Source organism: Eupeodes corollae, chromosome 2 (assembly GCF_945859685.1).
Source record: "Eupeodes corollae chromosome 2, idEupCoro1.1, whole genome shotgun sequence".
Lineage (NCBI taxonomy): Eukaryota > Metazoa > Arthropoda > Insecta > Diptera > Syrphidae > Eupeodes > Eupeodes corollae.
In genome coordinates, this window is record NC_079148.1 from 111386421 (window position 1) to 111409799 (window position 23379).

General features: G+C 34.2%; 1 protein-coding gene across 1 annotated transcript in view; it reads right to left on the reverse strand.

Moving 5' to 3' along the window:
• The window catches only part of LOC129944122 (methylcytosine dioxygenase TET), a 190707-nt gene that overhangs the window by 128224 nt on the left and 39104 nt on the right, over positions 1 to 23379 (reverse strand). The window contains exon 3 of the mRNA XM_056053316.1: positions 3181 to 3261. Within this exon, the coding sequence (XP_055909291.1) occupies positions 3181 to 3261 (81 nt within the window). The remainder of the gene's footprint in view (positions 1 to 3180; positions 3262 to 23379) is intronic.

Genomic DNA, 23379 nt, shown 5'->3' on the forward strand with positions numbered 1-23379 from the left:
AGTACATATAGTGTAGTAGCGCCAGCTTGAACACCGCCAAAGGGGGAATCAGCGCCATGCGGCTTTACCAAAGAAAGGCAGCGCGCGGCAGCGACGAAATATGGGGGTATGGCCCGAACGATTATTTGATCTTTTTCCGAATGTGTGCTTGCGGTTAGGATAGATGGAGGCTTTCTGGGTCCCCAGCTACGGCAACAGCACCAGCACCAACCAAAGCAACAGACGGACAACAGACAGAATCGAGCCACTACAATCCCAACCATATCAAGCCACACTTCTTCTCTAAGGCAAGACGAAGGGAGTTCCCCAACATGAGGCGGGGTAAGAGGGTGGAAATGATACTTTTTTTTTTTTTGAATACGAGGATTGAACCGAAACCGACAACGACGACGACAACAACGACTACGACGACGATGATGACTATACGACGACGATGGGTCTTTGGGAACTTCTTGACAGAGAGTCGTAGCCAAACATGGCCACTTACACGATACGATGACGATAAAAGTATTACATAATCTGTCGAGGAAGTGGAATGAGGTGAAGGCTACTTTACCCAATGGATGGCTGATGTGGTGCCGCGTCTGTAGTCCAACAAACGAAAGAACGTACGACAAGTTAGTGCAGACGCAGAGTGCTGTCTTCCTTCTACATATATATATATACTATACACCGACATCGACATCGAAGACCGAACATCAGGCAGAGATTGTGAGGGGTGGATGGATATAGAAGAACTCTTATAGGTACGGACGTATCCGCAACCAAATGTGAGGAGCAGCAGTAATCTGTACGAGCACACAGTGGGATTGGAATAAAAGAACACGCCGGAACTGGTTGCTTCGGTTCACTCCAATCTCTTCAACCAACCCTCTTCTCTGATGGCACAGACTGGCTTATTACAATCACCAGGAGTCCCCAGAAGGTGTGAGGTGTTTTTCTCGGAATGTTTTCGATATAGGAAGCGAAAGCGATTCCCATACGACTATAGAGACGAGATGATGACGATGCCAACGACGACGACGAGTAAGCAGCAGTAAGGATTTCTCATGAATCCTACGGCAATACGGCTTCCCTTCCACACGACACGATCCAGGAGATGAAACGAAGGACGGACCCAAAAGAGCTTCATTCTCCATTGAATTGAGCTGAGCGTTGGCTCGTTGTCGGTTTCAGTGCCGGTGTCGCATGATGGTGATGATTGAACAGCATTTCTTAAACTCTTAAAAAATCTACTACAGCATGTGGGGCATGGAGCATATCAGGCAAAAGGATGTAAGAAAACGCACAGTCAAACCAGACCAGACGATTTGACGACGACAAGGACGAGGACGAGGACGACAATAGAGGAAGTGTGACGTAATAATATACAAAACGTTTTGTGGTTAAAAGAGATGGATTTCTTAATGGACTGGGAGTATGATTCTTTTTCCGAGATTTTATGTATACAACATCCGTAGAAGCAACAAGTCGAGTTGGTTTTTTCCCTGGCTCAGCTCATCTCAGCTCAGTTGTCAGACCCCCTCTCATGGTGTTCTACTTAACCACTGATATGCCATACATAGTAGTTCGACAACGACAATGATGACGATGACGACGTACTCAAAATATATAAGTAAGATAGGGTTTAAGGATGGTTTTCTGTGTTCAACATAACGGCACTACGGATACGGCAGTATTGCGGTATAGCAAAGAAGTTGCTCTTGAAGCTGGAACTGGGATATACAAATTTCGAGGGGACGACCAAAGTGTGCTTTAGTTGTCACGGAAGAATATGTGCGGTTTCTGTTTCATCTCACTTTATGTAGGTATTTTGTATAGGTACGAATAAGGTATGAATGAGGTGGCTCTTATAGTGCCTTAAGGTATCTTATTTTGTACCGTGCTGAACGTGCTGTACGTTTGTCATTGACATTGAAACTGGAATACACAGAATCCCCCAGACAAACAATCGCCATTGATTTGCTTTTGAAAGACGAGCGACGTCAAAACGTTTGTATGTACAACGACGACAATGACGGAGTCGGAGACTGAGACGGAGACAACGAAACGTACCTACACATAAGTTGCCCTCAAGGAGATAATATCATAGATGATAACAATTGACCTTTCAAATGGAATGTGCTTTCTGTAGATGACAGTTGGTATTATGTTCATATCAACATGTGTATAGTGGGATACCCTTTTCATTTAAAAATAAAAAGAGGTTGACGAACTGGAATAATGAAACCGAAATTAGATGGTAATACACATATATATTTTTATGAATGGTTTAAGGACATTTAGAGCAAGTTAACCTCGCACGAGACTTTAATCTTGTCCCTTTCCATTACCGTCTGACTTTTATGCCTGTAGGGAATTATTAAAGTCTTCCTATTTTTCTGTGGAAAAAGAGGAATTCGGCGAAGAGAAAGTAATGCAAGTTTTAAAGCGGGTATTGTTTATTAAAGGTTGATCAAAATTCAGAACCTCATATTTGGATATTTGCTAGATCGATACGTCAATGTTTAACAAAACAAGTCGAAAGTTTAAGTTTATCGAATCTATGAATTCAAGGCCCCAAGATCAAGCGAACACGAGGTCCTAAATTTTTTAGCAAGGAAATAGACCATACACCTAATCATTTGCCAGGTGCAGTTGTATAATCATATAGAAATAAGTCAGTCTTCTGCTATTTTTTAAGGAACTTTTATTCCTTTCAAAACCTTAAAAACGTAAATGTAGTTTAAGCAAGTGTGTCATTTGGTGGTTTAATAAATAAAACTTAAATCAAAATCAATATTTATGAACGTTTCCCGTTGAATTTTTCATTCAAATCTTCTTCTTAGGTATATTTGGTTTCGGATTTAGATCTTAAAAGACCCTCAAAACTCAAAACGCAAAAGATATTCATTTGATTTTATTTTTGATTGAGTTAATATTTTTAAATATTAACAACATTAAGTAAATTAATATAATATATAATCCTTCATCTTTGTTTTTAAACTTTCTTACTATAAAACTATAAATATACTAATTATTTTAAACCATTGATAAGAATATTTATACTATTAAAAAAAAATTATTTGACTTGAAAAAAAAAACTAATTTTAAAAGCACCATTAAATTTTATATCTCAAAATTTTTCAAACCTCTTATTGGTTAATTTCAAAATTGTGAAATTTATGACAAAAAACTTACCCCAGTACTAGCACCTCGTCCTTTACCACGTCCACGACGTGATTCTGCACGTACGACTTGGCCGTCTGTACCGTAAATTAACTGGAAGAAAAAAATAATAAAAATTTGTCAGTTCTGTCATAATTTTGTAATTGTTTCAATTGAAATTATGGTTTTTCAAGTATCCAAAACAAACCGATTTAACGGCTTTCTAAATTCAAATCTAGGTTTTAGTTTAAACAACAACCACTTTAGTACTAAGAAAAGATTCGTCAAAAACACAATTTATAGTACAAGTTTTATCCAATAGATGTCTCAGCCACAGAAGACATACACATTTTCTCCAAAAGATGGCACATTGACAGAAGCCATTTTTGGTAGCTGTAGAAAATATATGAAAATATTGCAGCAAATACACAAACAGGAAGTCTATCAACTTCTACAACCTTATTAGCTTCCACAAAAGTTCATTCACAAACCACAAGCTTTAACTGAACGAAAAAGAATTTAACGTAGAAATTTAACGAATCTGAATGTGGGTTCTGTTCTATGATTTAGAATTTTGGTTTATGAATTTGATATTTTAGTTCGTTTTTAATAAGAGCGCATTTCCGCGCGCTCCACTGCAGTGCTGTGCGAAAAATGCAAGTTTGGGTTTTGGAAATTTGTGTTTGTAAGGGTGTCGTTGTTGACGCTTTTGTTTAGAAATACATAAGTTATTTTTTTCCATTTTTTCTGTAGTTTCAAAAGTATTTAAGTACACATCGCTCACCGCCTGCAATAATGGCACAACTCATTTTTTTTACTTTTGAGATATAAGAGATTTAAAATAATGCCTTTTTTCAATTAAGATTTCTGTTCTTATAAATTAGGCTATCCTGATACGGATTTGCTATTTTGACGTTAGAATCATTACCTTCATAATAACATTAATCCGAGATTAAAAAGTGGGCGGCAACCGCCCTATTTTGGGAAAGTGTCATTATTGCATTAAGCAGAGTATATCGAAAGTCTTCAAGTGCCATTTCAAAGAATAACGGCATGTTACAAAATTCCTCAACTATTTACCAAAAACTTGATGTAATAATTGAAAAAGTCGAAAAAACTAAATCACGTTAGCTCTCCAAATAATGTTTTTTATTCAGCCAATACAAAATTCATTTCTTATTCATATAAACTTAAAAATAAAAAGTTAAATAAATTTCTTTCTTATAAACTTAAAATTAATTTTGAGTGTATTTTCAAAATACGTAATGGCACAAATAATTATAATCATAATGGCTGAAACACATACATGCTTCAGCTTCGGCTTCGTGTCCGTTACGTTAGGCCCGCTTCGAGGTTACTTTGAATGACATTTCTATTATTTCATCCCTCCAAAGAGCAAATATTTTGTTTGTTGACATTTTTTTACTGCTGATGAGCTGTCAGACAAAGCAAATGTTCAGAAAATTGAACTAGAGCTTCCGTTTGGAGTCACATTACGTTACATTACATTCTTTTCCTTACGATTGTCAAACGAAACGTGAGGTCGAAGCTACATTGTGATAGCATGCATTGAATTCCTATGGCTGAACTCGTAAACGTCAGGCGAAGCCGAAGCTGAAGCGTGTATGTGATTCAGCCATAATGCATTCATAATGCACTTTGATGCAATAGTGGCACAAATCAAAATGTGCCGTTCTTTCCAGATGTAAATATTTAATTCGCTACCATAAGCGGCGTAATAGTGGCACAACTCGATATATGCCATTATTGCTTTAAAAAATAAACAATTTACTTACCTCGATCCTGGCACAACTGTAATGTGCCAAATTTGCTTTAAGAAGGAGACGCGAACACACTCACGATCAAGAGAATACTGAGAGAAGTGCCAGTATTGATATAAAGAGAAAGCACAAAAGCTTTGAAAGTTTGATGGCACTATCTCCATCTTTTGGAATTGAGAGGAAGTATCAATGTGCCGATTTTACAGAAATGTAAGGCGTTAAATTTTAATCATAATGGCGTTCACAGTTCAAATTTCGATTTTTTTGAGTTGTGCCATTATTGCAGGCGGTGAGCGACATGCATGTTTTCGATTTTAAAATAAAAAGAGTTATCAATAACAGTTTTTTAATATTTCAAATTATTAGATTACACAAAGTTTTTCAGATTGCAATATTTTATTTAAACACAACCTAACTAAGTGAACCATTTTTTCTTAAGAGTAGTTGGTTTTTGTAAACGCAGCGTTTAATTATAAAAAGGATCAAATTCAGATAGGATCACCATAATACTTAAATTACATTGTTCGACGTTTAGACCTAGTCGCCTTTGATCATTTTGTGCAACCTTTGTATTTTGTGAAATATACATTTTTTTGCACTTATTTATTTTGATTCCAAGAAATTATGTTTCGCTTTTTTTTAACATTTAAAATAAATGAATATTAAGCTTTCGGTTATGTAATTAAACAAAATTAATTTTGAGATGAATGAAAATGGTGATACGAAAGCACAATTTTAGAAGACAAAATGACGACTGGTGTAAAATAGAAGAACTAAGTTTCAAACCACAAAAACAGGTAGGATTTTCAATTTGTTGTTGTAATGCAAATAAATATATGATTTGAATAAGTAGCAAATCTTTAAATGTGTTTATTTTGACAGAGGTAACTTTTGGATGTTTTCAGATTTTACAAGTAGAAACAAAACCTTATTCTAAAAATGAAGTAATACATCGCTTCAACAACGAAGTTCAAATTGTAAATCTTGGCTATAGAAATGGTCAACATTTTAAGGTCAAGTTCGCAGGACTAAATTACTTTTGGATCATGGCTTGCGACCATCGTGGTCGGCTAGTGACACAGGTGGAAGTGATACAAAGAATCCAAGATGTGTGTGTCGCTTAAGAACAACTGAGATTATTGACAATGTAGTTAAAAAAACAGTTTTTAAATTAAAATTGAGGCTTTATTAAGCAGATTTATCGCATTTGGGATTCGAAATCCAAACAAGGCTTTCGGTGAGATTCAAAAATGGACTGGTTTAACTGTTACTGTGAATGGTTTGTCCTTCGGAGCATTGATTATTGATTTATAGGGAAGATTTTGACGTTGACAGCGCGGCGTTTCGGGCCACATAAGTAGGTAATAAAACAAGCGCAAAAAGTTTCTTAACCATGCTACATTTATTAGAGGTGATCACAATTGGTTACCGAAGTCTTGCGATTAAACACATTAAGTTTTTTTTCTTTAAGCTATCATGAAAGACAAGGTTAAAACCAAAACCCAAAATTGGTTCAAGGCCTTTAAGATGAAAATCGTGAAGTTGTCAAGGATAAATTTCATAAGAGGATATGGTGATAAGGTGATATCTTCTTCTATTTTGAATAAAATATTTTCTTCGTATCCATTTATTTTCTCTTAAAAAAATACTCGTTTTCTTAAAAACCAAACTCAAAACTCTTATAGGAAATATGCAATGAGTAAACTTATAGAACACATAACAACTTCTTGAAACAAATCTTTCCCAAGCCACTTAGTCTAAACTATCAGTACAAGTGATAACTAACAAATATTGGATCCAACTGTACCTTTTACAGGCCCTCCAAAAGCAAGTTAAATGCACTTCCCCTTATTTTCCCTTAGATCCATTTATTCATTTCTATCGACACACTTAATATCCACAAAATTAGAAACACCCAAAAAAAAAATAGAACAACTTAAAATACATTTTTGGAAAATCGCCCCTACTAACCCAAATCTGGATGCTCCAAGCATCGTTTCTAGTGCCGGTCGTCTCATAAATTTAATATCACATTCACATCCGACAAACAACAACACCAACAAAAAATCACTTTCTCATGTGTGACATTGAATTTCCTGAGAAAAATCGATTTTCCAAAATCTCGCCTTAAATAAAAATACATATGTATAAGAGCACAATATAATTAAAAACAATTTTTATTTCAAAAAATCCTCCACTAAAAGTGTCACTATTAACCATTACCATAAGGATGTGAGGATGATGGAACAAAAATAAAATAAGCGAACAGGCACATGAACAGATAAGGTACAATATTTCCAAATAATTGCTTCCGAATGTACACGCTTTCCAAAAACAGAAAAAAAGCATCGAACCAAATTCAAGATCAATGTCCTTTGGAGCGTGTATGCTTGGGAAGACCTTCAAGTGAAAGATGGGCGCAGTTTTATTTTTAACCCAAATGCATCCATCTGTCTATTCGTCGTCGTCATCGTCGTTCCTTAATTTAGTTTTTCCTTTTTCTGTTTTTTTTTTTAAATATAAATTTAAAGACAAAACGCGCGAGGCGGCGGCAATTTCTATCAAAATGAAGTCAGCACACGCATTCCTAGCCCCCAACGAAGTTTGCTTTTGGATCATCATGGGACACATCCAGAGACGAGAGTGACTATTTTTAAACACCTACAAATGGATTTCATGTGTATTAAAACGCTCGGTCGCGCGTCTGGTGTTTTTTTGTTCGAAGGGAAACAGTAACAGGCAAAGGCAAAGGCAAACTAAAGCATCATCCAGAAGGGATGATGATGCGCTTTGGTGATGGATGCTGCAGTTGATGCACTATACGCGATCTCTCTATACTGGCTGCAACAGTTGTGCGTGGATTGTCTATTTTTGGGCAGTAACAGTAATAATGGAGGAGTTGAAGTCGTGGATGCTGCTGAGTGAATGTTTAATGGGGCCGTATGTGAGAGATTTGGTTTAGTTTGGTTTGGTTTTTGGAAGTTGTACTATGGGAAAAGGATTTAAGGATGACTGATGGTGACATTTTGTTATAATGGAACTGAGAGAGAATATTTTAATAAGAATTTCAAAGATATAAAAGTATTAACGGCTTTAGTACACTTTAAATCTAGCTTAAGTTTAATCTCCCATTTTTAATATTCTGATCTAATAAGCTTGATGTGCATTTTGTATATAAGGATTTAAACAAGAAATTGGACGAGAGTTAATATAATTGGCGTTAATCAAACAAATTAACTAAAAACTAACTAAAAATCGGCTTTTGGAAGAAGCTACTATAGGCTTTTTTATAGAAAATATAAATATGAACAACTTCACTTTTTCCATGAAGAAAAAGGGACTTTCGTTCTTCGATTCAATCCAAACAATTGTAGAAAATTCAAAATTTTACTTAAAAACTTGAAATTACAAAATCCTCAAAAAGATGTTTTTATTCTAGATTTTTAAAGCACATAAATCTGGAATGGCAAAATCTCTAAAGTAATGTTAGTTCGAGATTAAGTTCTAAAATAAAAAAAATTAGTTTAGATGTAGCGAAATACAGCATAAGTGGGTGGTCAAAAAATTCATCTTCTTAGCTTAGCGAGAATATACAGTTTTAATAATTTTAACGCTTGAAACTTTATAGTTATTATTTTATATAAGTACAAGAATTTACAAAACCCAATTTATTGTAATAAAATCAAACAAAAATACAAGATAAAGTTGTAAGACTTTTTAACTGTCTTCCCATATAATCTGTTTTTCTTTTTAAACCAGCGCCAGATCCAAGTTTCCAAACCCTTCTGATGTTTTTCAAAAACAAATTACATACTTATTCCTTAGATAAAAATGTCAATAAACATGTAAAGGCCTAACAGCTAAAACCTTAAGGATTTTATGCCATTATTTAATTTTGTTTTGTGTCCTGGTTAGGACTAAAACAAAGAAAAACCATGAGCCTAGATTTTGTGATACCATTTTATAATTTTTTACTTATTTCCGAAAAACTGACAGCTCAATGAATTAAAAAGTCACAACAATTGTTGGTTTGGCAAATAGTGTAGCTTTATAATAACATTAATTAATTTTATTAATTTTCCCAACAACGTTTTGGTTATGAAAAAAAAACTTAAAATATTAATTCGGGGTTTTCGAAGTAAAGAATATATCTGTTAGATTTGGTGTTTTGAATGTTTATTTGAGATTTCGTGGAAAACCTTTTTTGGAATTAGTTTATTTTTTATGATTGAGTAACCACATTTTGACGAAAACGGACAATATTCGCTTTGAGTGAGACGCTAGCATTGTTGGCATATACCAACGTAACCCCATGAATTTAAAAAAAATCCAAATTACAGTAACTCGTCAAGACCATTTCTTGATACTGCCCAGTTTTCAATTAATTGTGCTGGTAGCTTCGATTTGTTAAAAACAATGTAAGCCATTGACCAAGCAACAAATAAAGTTTTAACATGTTTCCGTAGTGATCTTTTTTGACCGTTACAAAAAAGGGGACCATATCCGAATGTTTTTTGAAACTCATTAGGGTTTTCAACTCAAAAATTAGATTTGAAAATTGAATTAAAATATTTGGTATTTTGGTAAAAATTTAAAATTAACTAAAGATTTACGATGATATTTTGATTTGTTTGTGTAGAACTTTCATTGCTTTAAGGGGTTTATTAGGGCTATTTAAGACGATTACTAAAGAGTGGGATACTTATAATTATGCAAAGTGAAGAAGAAAAACAAACTTTATGACTCCCACGGTACTCGACAGACTTAACTTCTGTTTCGACCAATATTATTCAAATATTTACAAAACTTTAAAATAAACATTTTTATTTGATTCATTATTTTTGTCATTTCATGGTTTAAAAATTATTTCATGTTTTTTCCAAGTCCTTTTTTGTTTAATAAAATCGATTGGATTATGATGAATAATTGTAAACAATCCTGAACCATCAATGCGCTAGCGCATAGGCGTCTTAGGCGAAACGCCTGGCTATTAGGTTGTTCAACGAACAACGCTCATATTTGTACGGTTCGTAAATAACATACATATTTTATTTTTCTATCCTTTGTGTGTATATAAGTATGTATATGTACCTATTGCTTTTTCACTCATCTTTTTGTTTTGTTTCATTTGTACAAGGATGAAAATTGAAAATTCTCCCCCTCTTATTTATTTTATAGAAAACATCATGCAGCTGTTGTCATCTTGTATAGTTTAAGTCTATACTGGCTTGACTGCTCTTCTGAATCAAAAAGTGTCCAATGTTATAAAAACATTTGCTTTTCTATACCTATCGTCGTCCTAGCTGCTCTCAATAACTATAGTTGTTTCGATGGTGATGGTTTTGAAGTGATGTTACATTTTCCACACACTCACACACAGAATGGAAAACAATAATAAAAATGTTGATCATCATGCATCATGAGGGATGGAATGGAAAATTATAAATGGATAAGTGCATTAAGAATTAATTTGTAATACCTATACCTACATTTTTAATTTTCGTCAGGGTTTTTGTTGAAATCAAAAAAGAATCTCTTATTTTTTTGTTTGAATTTTCTATATTGTTAGTTGTTTTATAATCTCTTAAGTTAAAAAATTGAAATCTGAAAAGTCCGTGATAAATTTAGGTCTAATTAGATTAAATAATTGAGTATTTCCATATCTAAAAAACTTGGCAACAAAATCCTAGCAACACCCATGGGATCTTTTTGTATGTTTTTATAGGTATACAAAGACTGGGTTTAAAAACTATTCCATTTACACAAAGTGTTCATTTATTGAGTTACAGAAGAAAGGGGTTTTGAAATGTTGCTGCCAAGACTATTTTTTTAGTTCAATTTTGCTAAACAATCTAGAATAATATGGAATGGTCCACAGTTTTTTTTTAACCAACAACTTCTTAGACATCTTAGATAATGTTCTTCTTGTCATCGAACCAAATAATTACAAACTCAAAACCTCATTAAAATCAATTGGATATAAAGGACTATAGGGTAAAAAGAAAAGAAGGAACAAAAAACAAATTTATTCGTCGATAAAATTAAGAAATAAATTGGCATAACAGAAGAACTTTTCAGCACAAAATGAATATCACAATCCTCAACAAAGCCTTAACTATTAGCCAAGTTCTTTTGCAATTGTTCTGTATAAAGTAGATGTGATTGAATTCTTTGCTTAGATAAATCTTTTTTTTTTTAAATGAAGTATAAACAAAACTATTATTAAATGAATTTTTTAACGAGAAAGCATAGGTTATTATTTTCTTGACTTTGTCTAAGGAAATAAAAAAAATCAACAAAACCCTCTCACGGGATCTAAATTGTATGACATTCAAAAAAATTATCTATCAATTATCAATGGGTGTACACGTCGTTGTAAAAAGGAAGAAAAGTTATTAAGAAGGAATATGGAAAGTCGGCACCACGCTACAATTGCAGCCCGATATTTTTTTCATAATTTTTTTCATGACCATAGCAAACCTTCGTAAATAGATGACTTCGTAACATCCTAAGGATTTTCTGGCCAAACCGTATTTTAAATGAGGTCCTTCATAGAGGGACAGGCCAGGAACCTATAAAATCTATAATATGAAGCCGTAAGTGGCAATGGATTGGACATACCCTTCGAAAAGGTAACGACTGCATTGCAGACCAAACAATGAAATTTTCGAAGCTTCTGAAATAGACAAACTTTAATATACTTCAAGGACGAAACGAAATACCATTTACTGTTATTATTATCTAATATTCCTTACCCTACTCCTATTTACTCTGAAACCGACCCAAAACCACCATAATGTAGATATAATATTTTAAAGTAGCTACAACTTCAGACGAACGAGAGTCTTTCCACCACATTCACAGACATCTTGAAAAAATAATAAGCCGATCGAATGTTGAAATAATTGTGCAGTAATTATTTCTGCTAAATACATTCCTTAACCACTAAACATCAAGAATTTCCTGTCTTTAAAGGGAAGATCTCAAATTATACCAAAACACAGAATACTCAGTGAAGAGTTTATAAAAACCAATCAAATATGAATCGACCGAGTTTATTACCAAACCACACATCTGCCCAATTCACAACAAAAATACACCGCATATTGTAGATTCAACGTATACGCACGTATACAGCACATCCGGGACTATGACGACTTCGACGAGTAACTGTTGATATATATTCTTCAACATATTGTTACAGGAACATGAACATAATACGTATTATCCTTCTTAATGCACCCAAAAACACTAGACACTAAAGGAACGAGTACGAACTTAAGAAAAAAAAAAGAAAAGAAAACACGTATCAAAACCCCAAGAAAACACTGGCTCACGTGTAGGTTCAATTATTTTGTATACTTTTATTCTGTTAACCATCGTATTCGCAAATAAAATCCATCGTTTATTCGCATTTATAGCCCCAAACATCATCCTTTCATTTGTCTTCCTTTCATATTGCTTTGCCATACTCGAAGTAGATCCTACAAAACTCCCTGCGTGCCATAACATAACATAACATAACATAACATAACATAACATAACAACCCAAATGACGATAAAAGGCTTTGACGATATTGCCAAGGCAACGATAATGATGATGTTCAGTTCATGTTGGATGGCACGCAGGAAGAAAAATACCAGAAGCACACACCGCCTGCCATCTCTATGCCATATCATCAGGGCCAGACACAACAGAACCGACCTACACTAACTCCGATTTTATGTGCCCACTTGATAAAAACACAAATTTTCAGCTGTGTTTAGGTCCCCCAAAAATTTATTTGTCTCCCTCTTGGTCTTGGTTGTGTGCGTCTTTTTTGGGGGCCCAATCCCCTAAATAAAAGCTTCTTTTTTTATCGTTTTTAGGGAGCCGCATTTTGTGGTTAATTCTGCCTGAGTGTGTGTGTGTTTTTGTGTGAATGTGTGTCCGTCCAGAAATGTTTTCTTTCTTTTTTGGCAACACAGTCCCTAGGTGATTTGAAATGATTATATAGGAGTAACCAAAACAAACGAAGTAAAATGACGGAACCGGAAAAGAGGAAAGGCCATCCGCTTGTGTTTGGCTTCGGGTGTTTGGGTTCATTGTCCCAAAAAGGTATCATTGTGGGTTTACCCTTTCTTCTTAAGTACAACACGACAACATAACAAAACCGTTGATAAAGGGAAAATGTTTTGTACGCAGATTAAAGAGGGAGGATTATGTGACCGTGACCTTGAGGGATAAGCGTTTATTTTTTTTCTGTTGTGTTTTGTTCTGTTGGTTTTATTGCCGCACCAACCCACTCAAAGCGCCCTTTTAACTTTGATGCAAATAATCATCATCATCATCGTCATCGCAAAAGGGGACCACCATTAAGCACCATATCTATCGAACGTTTCAAGGTTAAGGTGACGAGAAAACAACACCACCCTCCCGAAAAGAAAGCAAAAAATCAGAAATTCGTGAGGGGGGAAAACACCATTTTACGACACCAAACCAACGCATCACCAACGCCACTGTCTCGTCGTCGTCGCCCTCTCGTGTTTATGTTATGATTGTTGCTTCCGGTGCGGGTAGGGGTGATGGGGATGGTGGTTTACGACGCCTTTATACCGATCTAGGGTCATGAAGCGGCTGGAAAGATACATTTTCACCCTATGCCTCGCCCTGGGGTTATCGACAAGACACCCATCAGTTTTTATTTTTTTGTTTGGGGTTGTGTTTGGAGCAAGTCCTAAATTCGCATTCGCATCTCCTCCGGCTCGCATAAGATTAAGGGTTGTTGTTTAGATGCTCAAGTTTGAACACATCATCGCCGCCGTAATAACACGCAAAATGTAACCGATTCTAAGGTTTATTATGGTACATTGTTGATGTGGGGTAAGACTGTGAATGATGGTTACATTATACGCGTGTATTCTCCTTGCGGGAGGTTTTTATATTAATTTTATGATGGCGCGACGCACAAGATGACAATGAAAGGAAGACGATGGCGATGATTCTTGTCTGAATCGTTGAGTACGAGCGATTAACTTGTTGTGTCTGACTATTGAAGCTTCTGTCTACCTACCAAAAATTGAGCGTTATTTAAGCTTTTCTTGGGATTTTCTTCTTGCTTGTAAATTATTTCGTCTTATTGGATGAAGATGCTGGTTATGTGAGGGGTTGACTTCCCATGTCAGCACGGCATATACATAATCGTATATATTGAATCAATGGACTGCAAAAGAATCTCTAATCCTTTTTCCTCTATGAGTTTGAGGAGTATAATTTGGAAAAGGGATTAGTCCCAATATATATGTATGTATGTATAAATGGGGTGCCAAATATATGCGTATAGAAAATTGTGTAAGATTAGGGTGTCTAGTGGTTTGATGGTGATGGTTTTTATGGACTTGTGGGATGTTATGTTATATTTACTAAGGCCGACAGTAGACCAATAGACCCAAATTGACTTCATTTCACCCTTATACTTTTTTGATGTCAGAAAATCACTCTACTTATGTACATTATAGACCAACTCAAACTCTCCCCTGATGGTGGAACGTAGGTGTTAAAGGTATATTTTATTTGATTGGGTTGGATGGCTGGTTTTGTTCAAGGTCAAGTTCAAGTTCATGGAAAATAATTCTGCTTTAAATTATTTGTGTTTCTTTTATGGAATAGACATTTGGAGACCTTATTTGTTATAGGACAATTAGTTTACGTTAAAGTATAGACTTGGAGTGGGTAAAAAAAATGTATTTGACAAGAATAAGTTCGAGATGGCTTTTATTTATGTTAAATTTTGAATAGATATTTGTCTAAGTTGCCCATGTTACGAAAACATTAAGCTTGACTCAAGCGTTGGTAAACAGAAACTTCATTTTTACAGACTTTTGTTTTGCTTTTTTAACTAACAGTGATTAACTCTGATCTACAAGTAACCGCTTACCATAAAATTGTAACCAATGATTAACAGCACACTAAAGGCTTGTTTGTTCCAAGTACAGTGGAATAAGTTTTAACTATAATTTAAGAGGTTCTTGTTCAATGGCGACAATGAATCGTAATAAACTGATTATCTAAATCTATAATTACCATATCAAACTATGAATTTATTTGAGAACATTTTGGTTTATAAGGGAATAATCATGGATTAACTAAAACCTTTGTGAAGGAACTAGCCCTAAGTGTTACCAAAAATTACTAGAATTTTGCTTTGTCGAGCTTGTTCTTAATTATCAATGAAAACTGATAGTCGAAGAAAATTAAATAACTGACAAATCTTCAATTTTAACCAGAATTTTATTTTTTTCTAAGTTTGTTGTTTGTCTTCAGTTAAAATTTACAATTTTTCTATTGGAAATTACAAATTTGTAAAAATGGAAGCAACATAATCAATTTTAAAACTTACTTTTACTATGTTTGCAACACAAAATGAACAAGTCGGTTCCCAAAGGGCAATTTTTGAACTGCAATATTTCTCAGTCTAGACCACCTATCTTTGAATAAAACCGATTTTACAACAATTTTTATGGGCAAAGTTCCAAGTTCAAACTTAAAATGCCAATATCTCGCTTAATATGCGTCCTAGAGAGTCAAAAGTCGGCTCCCAAGGGACAATTTTTGATCTCCAATGTATCTCGATCTAGACCAAAGTGGAATTAAATATTCTGGTTTTTATTCACAATCATTGGTTCACTGTAGAAATATTTTTGTATATTCTTGAAGTTTTAAAAACCGACAAATCCTAAACTAAATCAAATCTACATAGTTGAGTTTTAAAGGATCTCTAATCGTTAAAAATTATAGCTCAGGTCATAAGCCTTTAAATCAAGAAGTAACTTTTGTGTATCATATGACCTGAATAAATAAAATTCTAGTTCTTCAAAGGTTCTACATCAAGACCGAAACCCATACTACAATTGAGAAAAATCACTCCTTATCCTTTAGCGACTTAATTAGCAAATTCTATCATGGACATTGTTCACCACTTGACAATTGCTAATTTGACAGTAGTTAAGTTTCTATGAATTTGAAATTGATATCTCCTTTCTTCAAAATAAAACAAATTGATTGAATGAAATTCTTCAGCGGTTCTTTTCTATTTTCTGTTGTTTTCTTTTCAAGCTATTAAACTCAACAAAATGTAAACCAAAAATACAATGACCCACATTTGCCTGTGGAATAAAAAAAATGTGCGTCTCTCCCTAAATTTTCCATTTACACTCGAGAATCCTTAATCGTTTGTTTGGGTTCTATAAAGCTTAATAACAACAGCAACAAACAACAAAATATATGCCAACAACTTCATCGTCATCGTCTACACATGACAAATATACTCCCCCAAAATACATATATACCCACCTATGCTTCATATATTCAACACAGGATCCCTACAAAAAGGAAAATGATGAACCGATTACCTCTGACAAATGAGGTCGACGCAAAGTTAAGCCACCCACCCATCATCTATACCTACTCGGGTCTTTTTGCCTAAGCCTCACCGATATACAACCGAAACAGCCTCATATCACACAAAACTCAGAGTCCTGAAAACCGAGACGAAACGAAAGTAAAATGAAGCAAAAAGGACGAAATACAACGTAAAAAAAAAACCTAACCCAAAACAAAACAAACAAGGATATGGGAGATTTTCTCGGACATGAGCATGTAGGCAAAATGTTAAAAATAAAGGAAGAAAAATAATAAGGAATGGGCGCAGACACGAAAGGCGAAAACCTAGGTACCTTCGGCCGACCAACAGACCCACCGACTGATATCGACCTACACAACGACGACGCGGACGTAGACGACTCAACAAACGAAAGAAGAGAACTCGAAAAGGCCCACCCGCAATTTGCTCCTACCATCATCTTTGCCCAGGCCCACAGCCTGATGACTTGGTTGGTTCCTTCTTCCACACTCTCTATCTCTAATACCTCTCCTTTGCCGTCGTCATCGTTCGTCGTCGTCGTCGTCGTGCCGTTCGCACATACCTAAGGAAGTTCAGTAGGTATCGAAGTCGCTCCTACTTTATGGAAAAACGTTCCGTTTACATTTTCGAGGAACAATAGATGGTAGGGAGATGTGGGCCTGGCTGTTATTATAGCCATGGAGTCAAGTTCAAGTCTACTACGATATTGTGTTGTGTCGTAGTAAAATGGCGCCCGGGAAAGAGAAGAAAAACACACCATAAATAGGACTAAGAAATATGGAGCATATCGAATGAATGAATGAATGAATACCGAGCGGCACTCGGAGTGAGTTAGAGTGAGTGGGTGGGTGAATGAGTGTAGGTAGGTCGATCGGTAGGTAGGTATATATTCTAAGGGTAGCCAAATAGAGCTTGTTGAATGGAAAGACGAACGACTACGACGGCGGCTATGATGACGAAAGCAATGGCCGCCCACTCATGTATTTACTACGCCAACGACAACGACGACGTCAACATCGACGATATGATGACTATGAACAACGTAGGATCCAATTTCTCTGGGGTATTACATCACATCAAGGGGACGACAACGATTCTGATGCTCCCAAAACGCACACACTAATTCGCTTGAATATTTGGTTTTCCTTCAAAAGGGCAATGGATTCATTACAACATTATTTGTTTTTGGGTCGTGTTTACGCTAGCCTGGGTGTTGTTCATGGGTGGGTTGGTAGCTTTGTATAAAATAGGCGCAAAATGTAAAAAAACATATCTAGATACGGATACAAATAATAATAACAGCGTGAGAGAGTGGTTGATAGAATTATATTTTTGACATTTTAGGAAAATAACTAAATTATGACCTTGAACGACTTTGATTCATTTTATGTTATTTTACGTGAGGAATTAAAAATTACTTGTTTTTTTTTGTTTTAGAAATAAAAAACTTTTGAATACTTCTTTTAATAAAACATGAATCTACTTTGTTGGGAAAAAATAAAAAATAATGATTTTATTTCACTTTGATCAACGAGAATCAGAAAGGACGACGAGTATTTATGTAAGTATTAGAAATTAGTATGAAAAACACAGTCATGAACAAAAAGACGCGCAAGTAGCACAAGTTGAAGTGGTTTTTGCAAAAGGAACACAAACACAAAATTGAACTGAATTGAGTTGAGTACTTTTGATGGTTTCAGTTCCATGGAATTCCATTTTGTTTCCATTTGTGATTGGGGTTTTGTATTTGAGTTTAGAATTTTAATCAAATTGAAAACTGATGGCGAGTACTTCTTTGGAAAGTGTTTTTGTTTTTGACTTTTTATAAGATATACGTAAGGTTCGAATGCAAGCTTTTGTAAATCTATCTTTTTACACATACTTGGAGATAGTTATTGGTTTGTTGTTTTCAGGACTGCATTTTTTTTACCTTCCAGGAAATACCAAAAAGAGTATTGGAGGGGATGCTATGAGTTGATTTGTTACTTTAACGAATGGAAAAGTATTATAAGAGAAATGCAAATATGAATAGGTGGATATAGTTAAAGGGTATATAACCGACCAAAATTGTTGTTGTTGGTTTAAGGAATGCACTCAGGAACTTAATTACCTTTAGAGCAGTTTTTTTTAAGCATGATTTTAAAAATAGTATTTTTAAAAACTAAATTAATGACCAAACATTTGTTAAAAAATGTTTTTTTTAGGTAACAAAAATGTAAAGTAAAAATATGAAATTATTAAAATAATGAACTAAAAAATGCAAATAGTGTAATGGTTGTTAAAAGCAAAATCATATATGTATGTAGTTGCAAATTTTCACTGTGAATGTTTGTGAAGTATTTGTGACTTTTTTTGGTACTGTTAGCTCTATGTGGAGAACTTTAAAAAAATTAATTGCGGTTGTTTGTTCTTCCGCTCGAACATAGAAAGTTGTAGCAATTTGTTTCTGATTTTTTTATTTCTCAAAAAAAAAAAAAATAAGACGAGATTCTTGAAGGTTTTCCTATAGAAAAAAAGCACTGCCATCGTGGAAAAACCTTAAAGGTGCATAAGTAAGTGATGTGAAATATCGAAACACTGCAGTGTTATGCCTTGATCAAGAATAACTGAGAATAATACTGATGAGGCCCATAGTAGTGAAGTAAATTAAGGTTTGCAGCCTTTTGGAGCTCGGAAAACCCTCCTCATCTTCAATGTATCTCTGCTTTGTGCACAATTTACTTATTCAAAAATGAGACTTTTACCTTGAATGTATTGCGCTACAGTGCTATTACTAACCATTTGTGTTGTTAGAATCAGAAGATATCGACGTGTCACATAAGCCACACGAAACAATTGCTCTTTAAGGAAGAGATTATCAAAATTGGCTACCAAGATCTTGTGAATTCACAATATTAGACTTATTTGTGGAGACCAGTGGAAGATAACTTATTTCTACACAATCTATTCAAGATGAAAATCATAGTTATCCGAGCCATTTATAGTTGCATTTGTGCGAATTAGCCATTGTAAATTGTGTGATAGCCATGTCTTACCTTCAGTCGACTACCTGTTATTGATTGTTTTTATAGAAGTTTATTATGTATTATTGTGCATGACATTAATATATTGTATTTTTCCAAAAAGGATTTACATTTTGAGCTACTTAATTTGTATGTGTATTTAGAGACTTTCTAATAAGTACATATATCAAAAAAAAAATTCTTCTTAAAAGATTGATTACATGCATAATGTGTACTCACATAAAAAAGTGCATAGGGGTTTCAATAATATCAAAGGATGAAATAGAAAACTTTGTTAAAATTTGTAGGAAGGTGTCCTTTTACCTAATACATATTTAGCAACTATACGTAAGGACATTGCTTTAGATTCTAACTGAAACAAAGAAGTTTGCGTCGTTATGTCGTACATACATGCATGCATACATACCAAAAGGAATTCTAAAGTGTCGTCGTCGTTCGTCGTATCGCCCTTTATGGCTAATTACCAGAAAAGTTTCTTTGTTTTTTGAAACTCGTTTTTGAACCCCGTAGAAACACTTACATAAAAAGTATAACAAATATAATAGTTAAATCCATATGTACTCGTTGATACGGAAATGCTTTGAAACTTTTACAAAGCAGTTTTCTACTTTGTTCGAAAACTTATAACCTCAGGAAATGTAGGGCACTTGCGAGAGGGTAATATTCCTTTGATATACCTACATACCTATATTTTTTATATAAGATGGAAAATTTTCTTATAAGTTTCTTTGAAGTTAAAAACAAACATGAGTCTGCAGTTGTGACAATGCATTTTATCCTTACACTTGTTCTTACAACTTGTTAGTGAGTATTTTTTTTTCTTTTTCACTTCCTCACTTAATGTGTGTCTGAGGGATAGGTAAATATATAGTTTGTAGTGTAAGATTATTTTTTAATACAAAGCAATTTGATGAAAACGGGTTGGTATGATGATGAGTTTCAGGATGATGATGGTATGGTGAAAGTGAAGTGTATGCACATAGTGTTGTTATGGCGCATATCCTCGCACTACATAATCACAGACAGATGCAACTTGCCCCACATTCTCATTTAGCCTTAGGTTAGGAAATATTGTTTTTTCTTGTATGTTTCGATTTAAGTTGGCACTGCGTGTGAAACAACTTGTTCAAAAGGTGTTTCAACCAAACCGGCTAAGAGAGCTTCATGTCTGCATTATTGAGGTAGGTTCCTCTTTGACGATAACGCAACGATGACGCGACGACATGGCACGGTTGTGTCTGTGCTAAAATAACACACACTAAAAAAAACAAAAAGAAATAAGGACATGCAAATGCGTTGCTAAAAACACGTTTATTCTTTGTGTCGCAAAGCGGCAAAAGCACCAGCACAAAGGCACCAGCCAGAGCAGAGACACGACCGTAGAGGCAGTCACACAAAGTATATAAAGAATAAACAAGGCTTAGCAAATAAATAGGCCTGCATCAACTAGCGCAGAAAGCTTTAATTAGTCATTCCGAAACGGAATAGTCTACACTAAAGCATACGACGAATTCTTCTTTTTTTTAATCTAGGATACACTTTTCACAAACGTATCAAGGTAAAAAAAAAAGGATAAAACGAATATTCGATTCACCTTTTGTGCGCCAAAAAGAGGACGCGACGCAGTGTTGATGGCGACTATATAGGAAGGAATATGGAAAGGAAGTTAAAAAATTAATTCCCAAATCTATTTCGCATTTAATTGAGCTGAAATCAAATTAAATCGAATAATTCAACCCTCGTCCTTGTTTTGGCGTAGACATACGCACTTCTTTTTTTCTATAACGTCAAAGTATTTCTCTTTTTCTCTGTATATACATATAAAAATGTCCTTCTTCTGTGTTTTCGCAATGTTCGTTGTTGGTATAAGGATAGTGTCTGGAAGGACACATGTCAGTGTGGCTCATTGGCTTGGCTGAAATGCGTTTGCAGATTTCGTGTTAATGCTCTAATGTTTGATTAGATTTCGATGTCACAAGAAAAACTGTGTTGCTTATGTCTGTGTGTTCTGTGTGAGTGTTTTTATTCACCCTCTAAACAATTTATGAAAAGGAAGATTTATCGACCCACTATGTCCAACCACCATTTTCTTCCTCTGTTTTATTTGTTTTGTTGTTGTTCATCTAAATGACTTATATAGAAAAAAAACACTGCAAATCGGTTTTCTCGTTATTGTTGTTGTAAGCAATTGGATCTAAGGACACTAGTAAGCTTGCTACTGCTACAGAACTCTAAGAGAGAGGGCGCATTTCAAATGATTTTCTAGAATTGTGGGTTGAGCTCTGTTAATGTAGATAGGAGTAGAATATAAATGTATATGAACAAATGCATGTTAGTTTTGTATATATAAAACAACGCGGTTGTCCTTCGTTTTGCTCTTTTGTCGTCGTCGTAACCTCGTCATAGTTTTCTGCGGACGAGCAAGCCATTTTGAAAAAAAAAATGGTCTTATACACTTGCATTTGTTAAATTTGGTTTGCACATTTATCCTTGGTTGATTAAATCTTTTGAAATACAATGCTGTTGAATACAGCTACTTGGTAAATTTATAACTAGGTAGAGATGCACATAAACTTATAAATATACATCATCGAAGGATAATAAAAACAGCATTGTCTACATTAGATGGATATTTGTGTTCGTAATATTTTTGCGTTGTGTTGGTCGTCCCGACTTCTACTTCTGAAGGACCTACTTTTTCTACGTTGTATTCTTCATGTAGGTGTATTTATCTAAAATGTTTGTTGTTTTCGATTCAATTTTATGTGGTTCGTAAATCTATTTTTTTTTAGTTTAGTTTATAATTCACAGAACAAATCAAAAGCTTAAAGATACATTGAAAAAAATACCAAAAAGAAGAATTTAGATTGGACTATGAGCTTTCAAAAACCATTAGTACTGAAAACTATAGCACGGCCCGGAAAAAGGCTCTTGAATATACAAACATAGACGGGGAGGTAGAATTCAATTTAATTAGTTATTGATCCAAAGGAAGCAATTTTCTTGAATTTTAAATATAACAAACATAAGCAAACGTAACGTAACAACGTTGAAATGGTTAACAAAAATAATTTGAATGTAAAAAAGACGCTGGGATGCGACCCACACTGACAACTTCCCATACCGTCTGTCGATTTGTTTCGCTTAAAAGTTTGAAGGTTTTCGTGCTGGGTTTAAAAAGTTGTCAGTTAAATTATTCTTAAAAATTGTAAAATTACCAACAATATTTTTCATATAAAGAAATAGTTTAATTGAAAGTCTAGTTTTGTTGAATGGATTTTTATTTTAAAACAAAGTTTTACCAATGAATAGTTGAATGAAATTAATTTGAAAGATGTCAAGAACCGAACATCAATTTTTACCAAATTTGCGCACTATTTTTTGTAGATTTTAACGGATTGTTGGATTTTTATAAAAAAAATTATTTAGTTTTTGTAAAAAAAAAACTGTCAATTCGATTTTTCTTAAACTTGTTCTGAATGTTGAGAAAAACATTTCTTATAAGTTTAATTTAGTTCGAAGCCATAATCTAAAATTTTTGAAAAGATATTTGAGTCGAAATTCAATTTTTGCCAACTTTGAGTAATGTTTTGTATGTTTTTATTTTTTTTATAAAAAATACTGTCAATTTGATTTTTCTCAAAATTTTACCAGATGTTAAAAACGTTTTTTTTTCGTTGCTCAAAATTGTTTTGTAGATAAAATTATTTTGTATTCGTGAAATTTTCGAGGTGACAAATGTTTTTTTTCTGGTTTTTTGATTGATAATTTTTTTTTTTTTTTCAAATATACTTGTTTGGTATCACGTTACAATATATTGTATAATTTTGGTTCGTAAGATATTTAGGGTTTACCAAAATGCTCACCATTTTTTAAACTGCTATGGTAAAAAAAACCTGCCCACGTGATTTTCTCGAGAGCCCTTTCTACCTTTTTATCTGTATAACAAAATTTATTTGAAGTCGATGTTTCTTCTGATTTTTCAGCTATGGACAACAAAAACGTAAGTACACACGCACAGACATC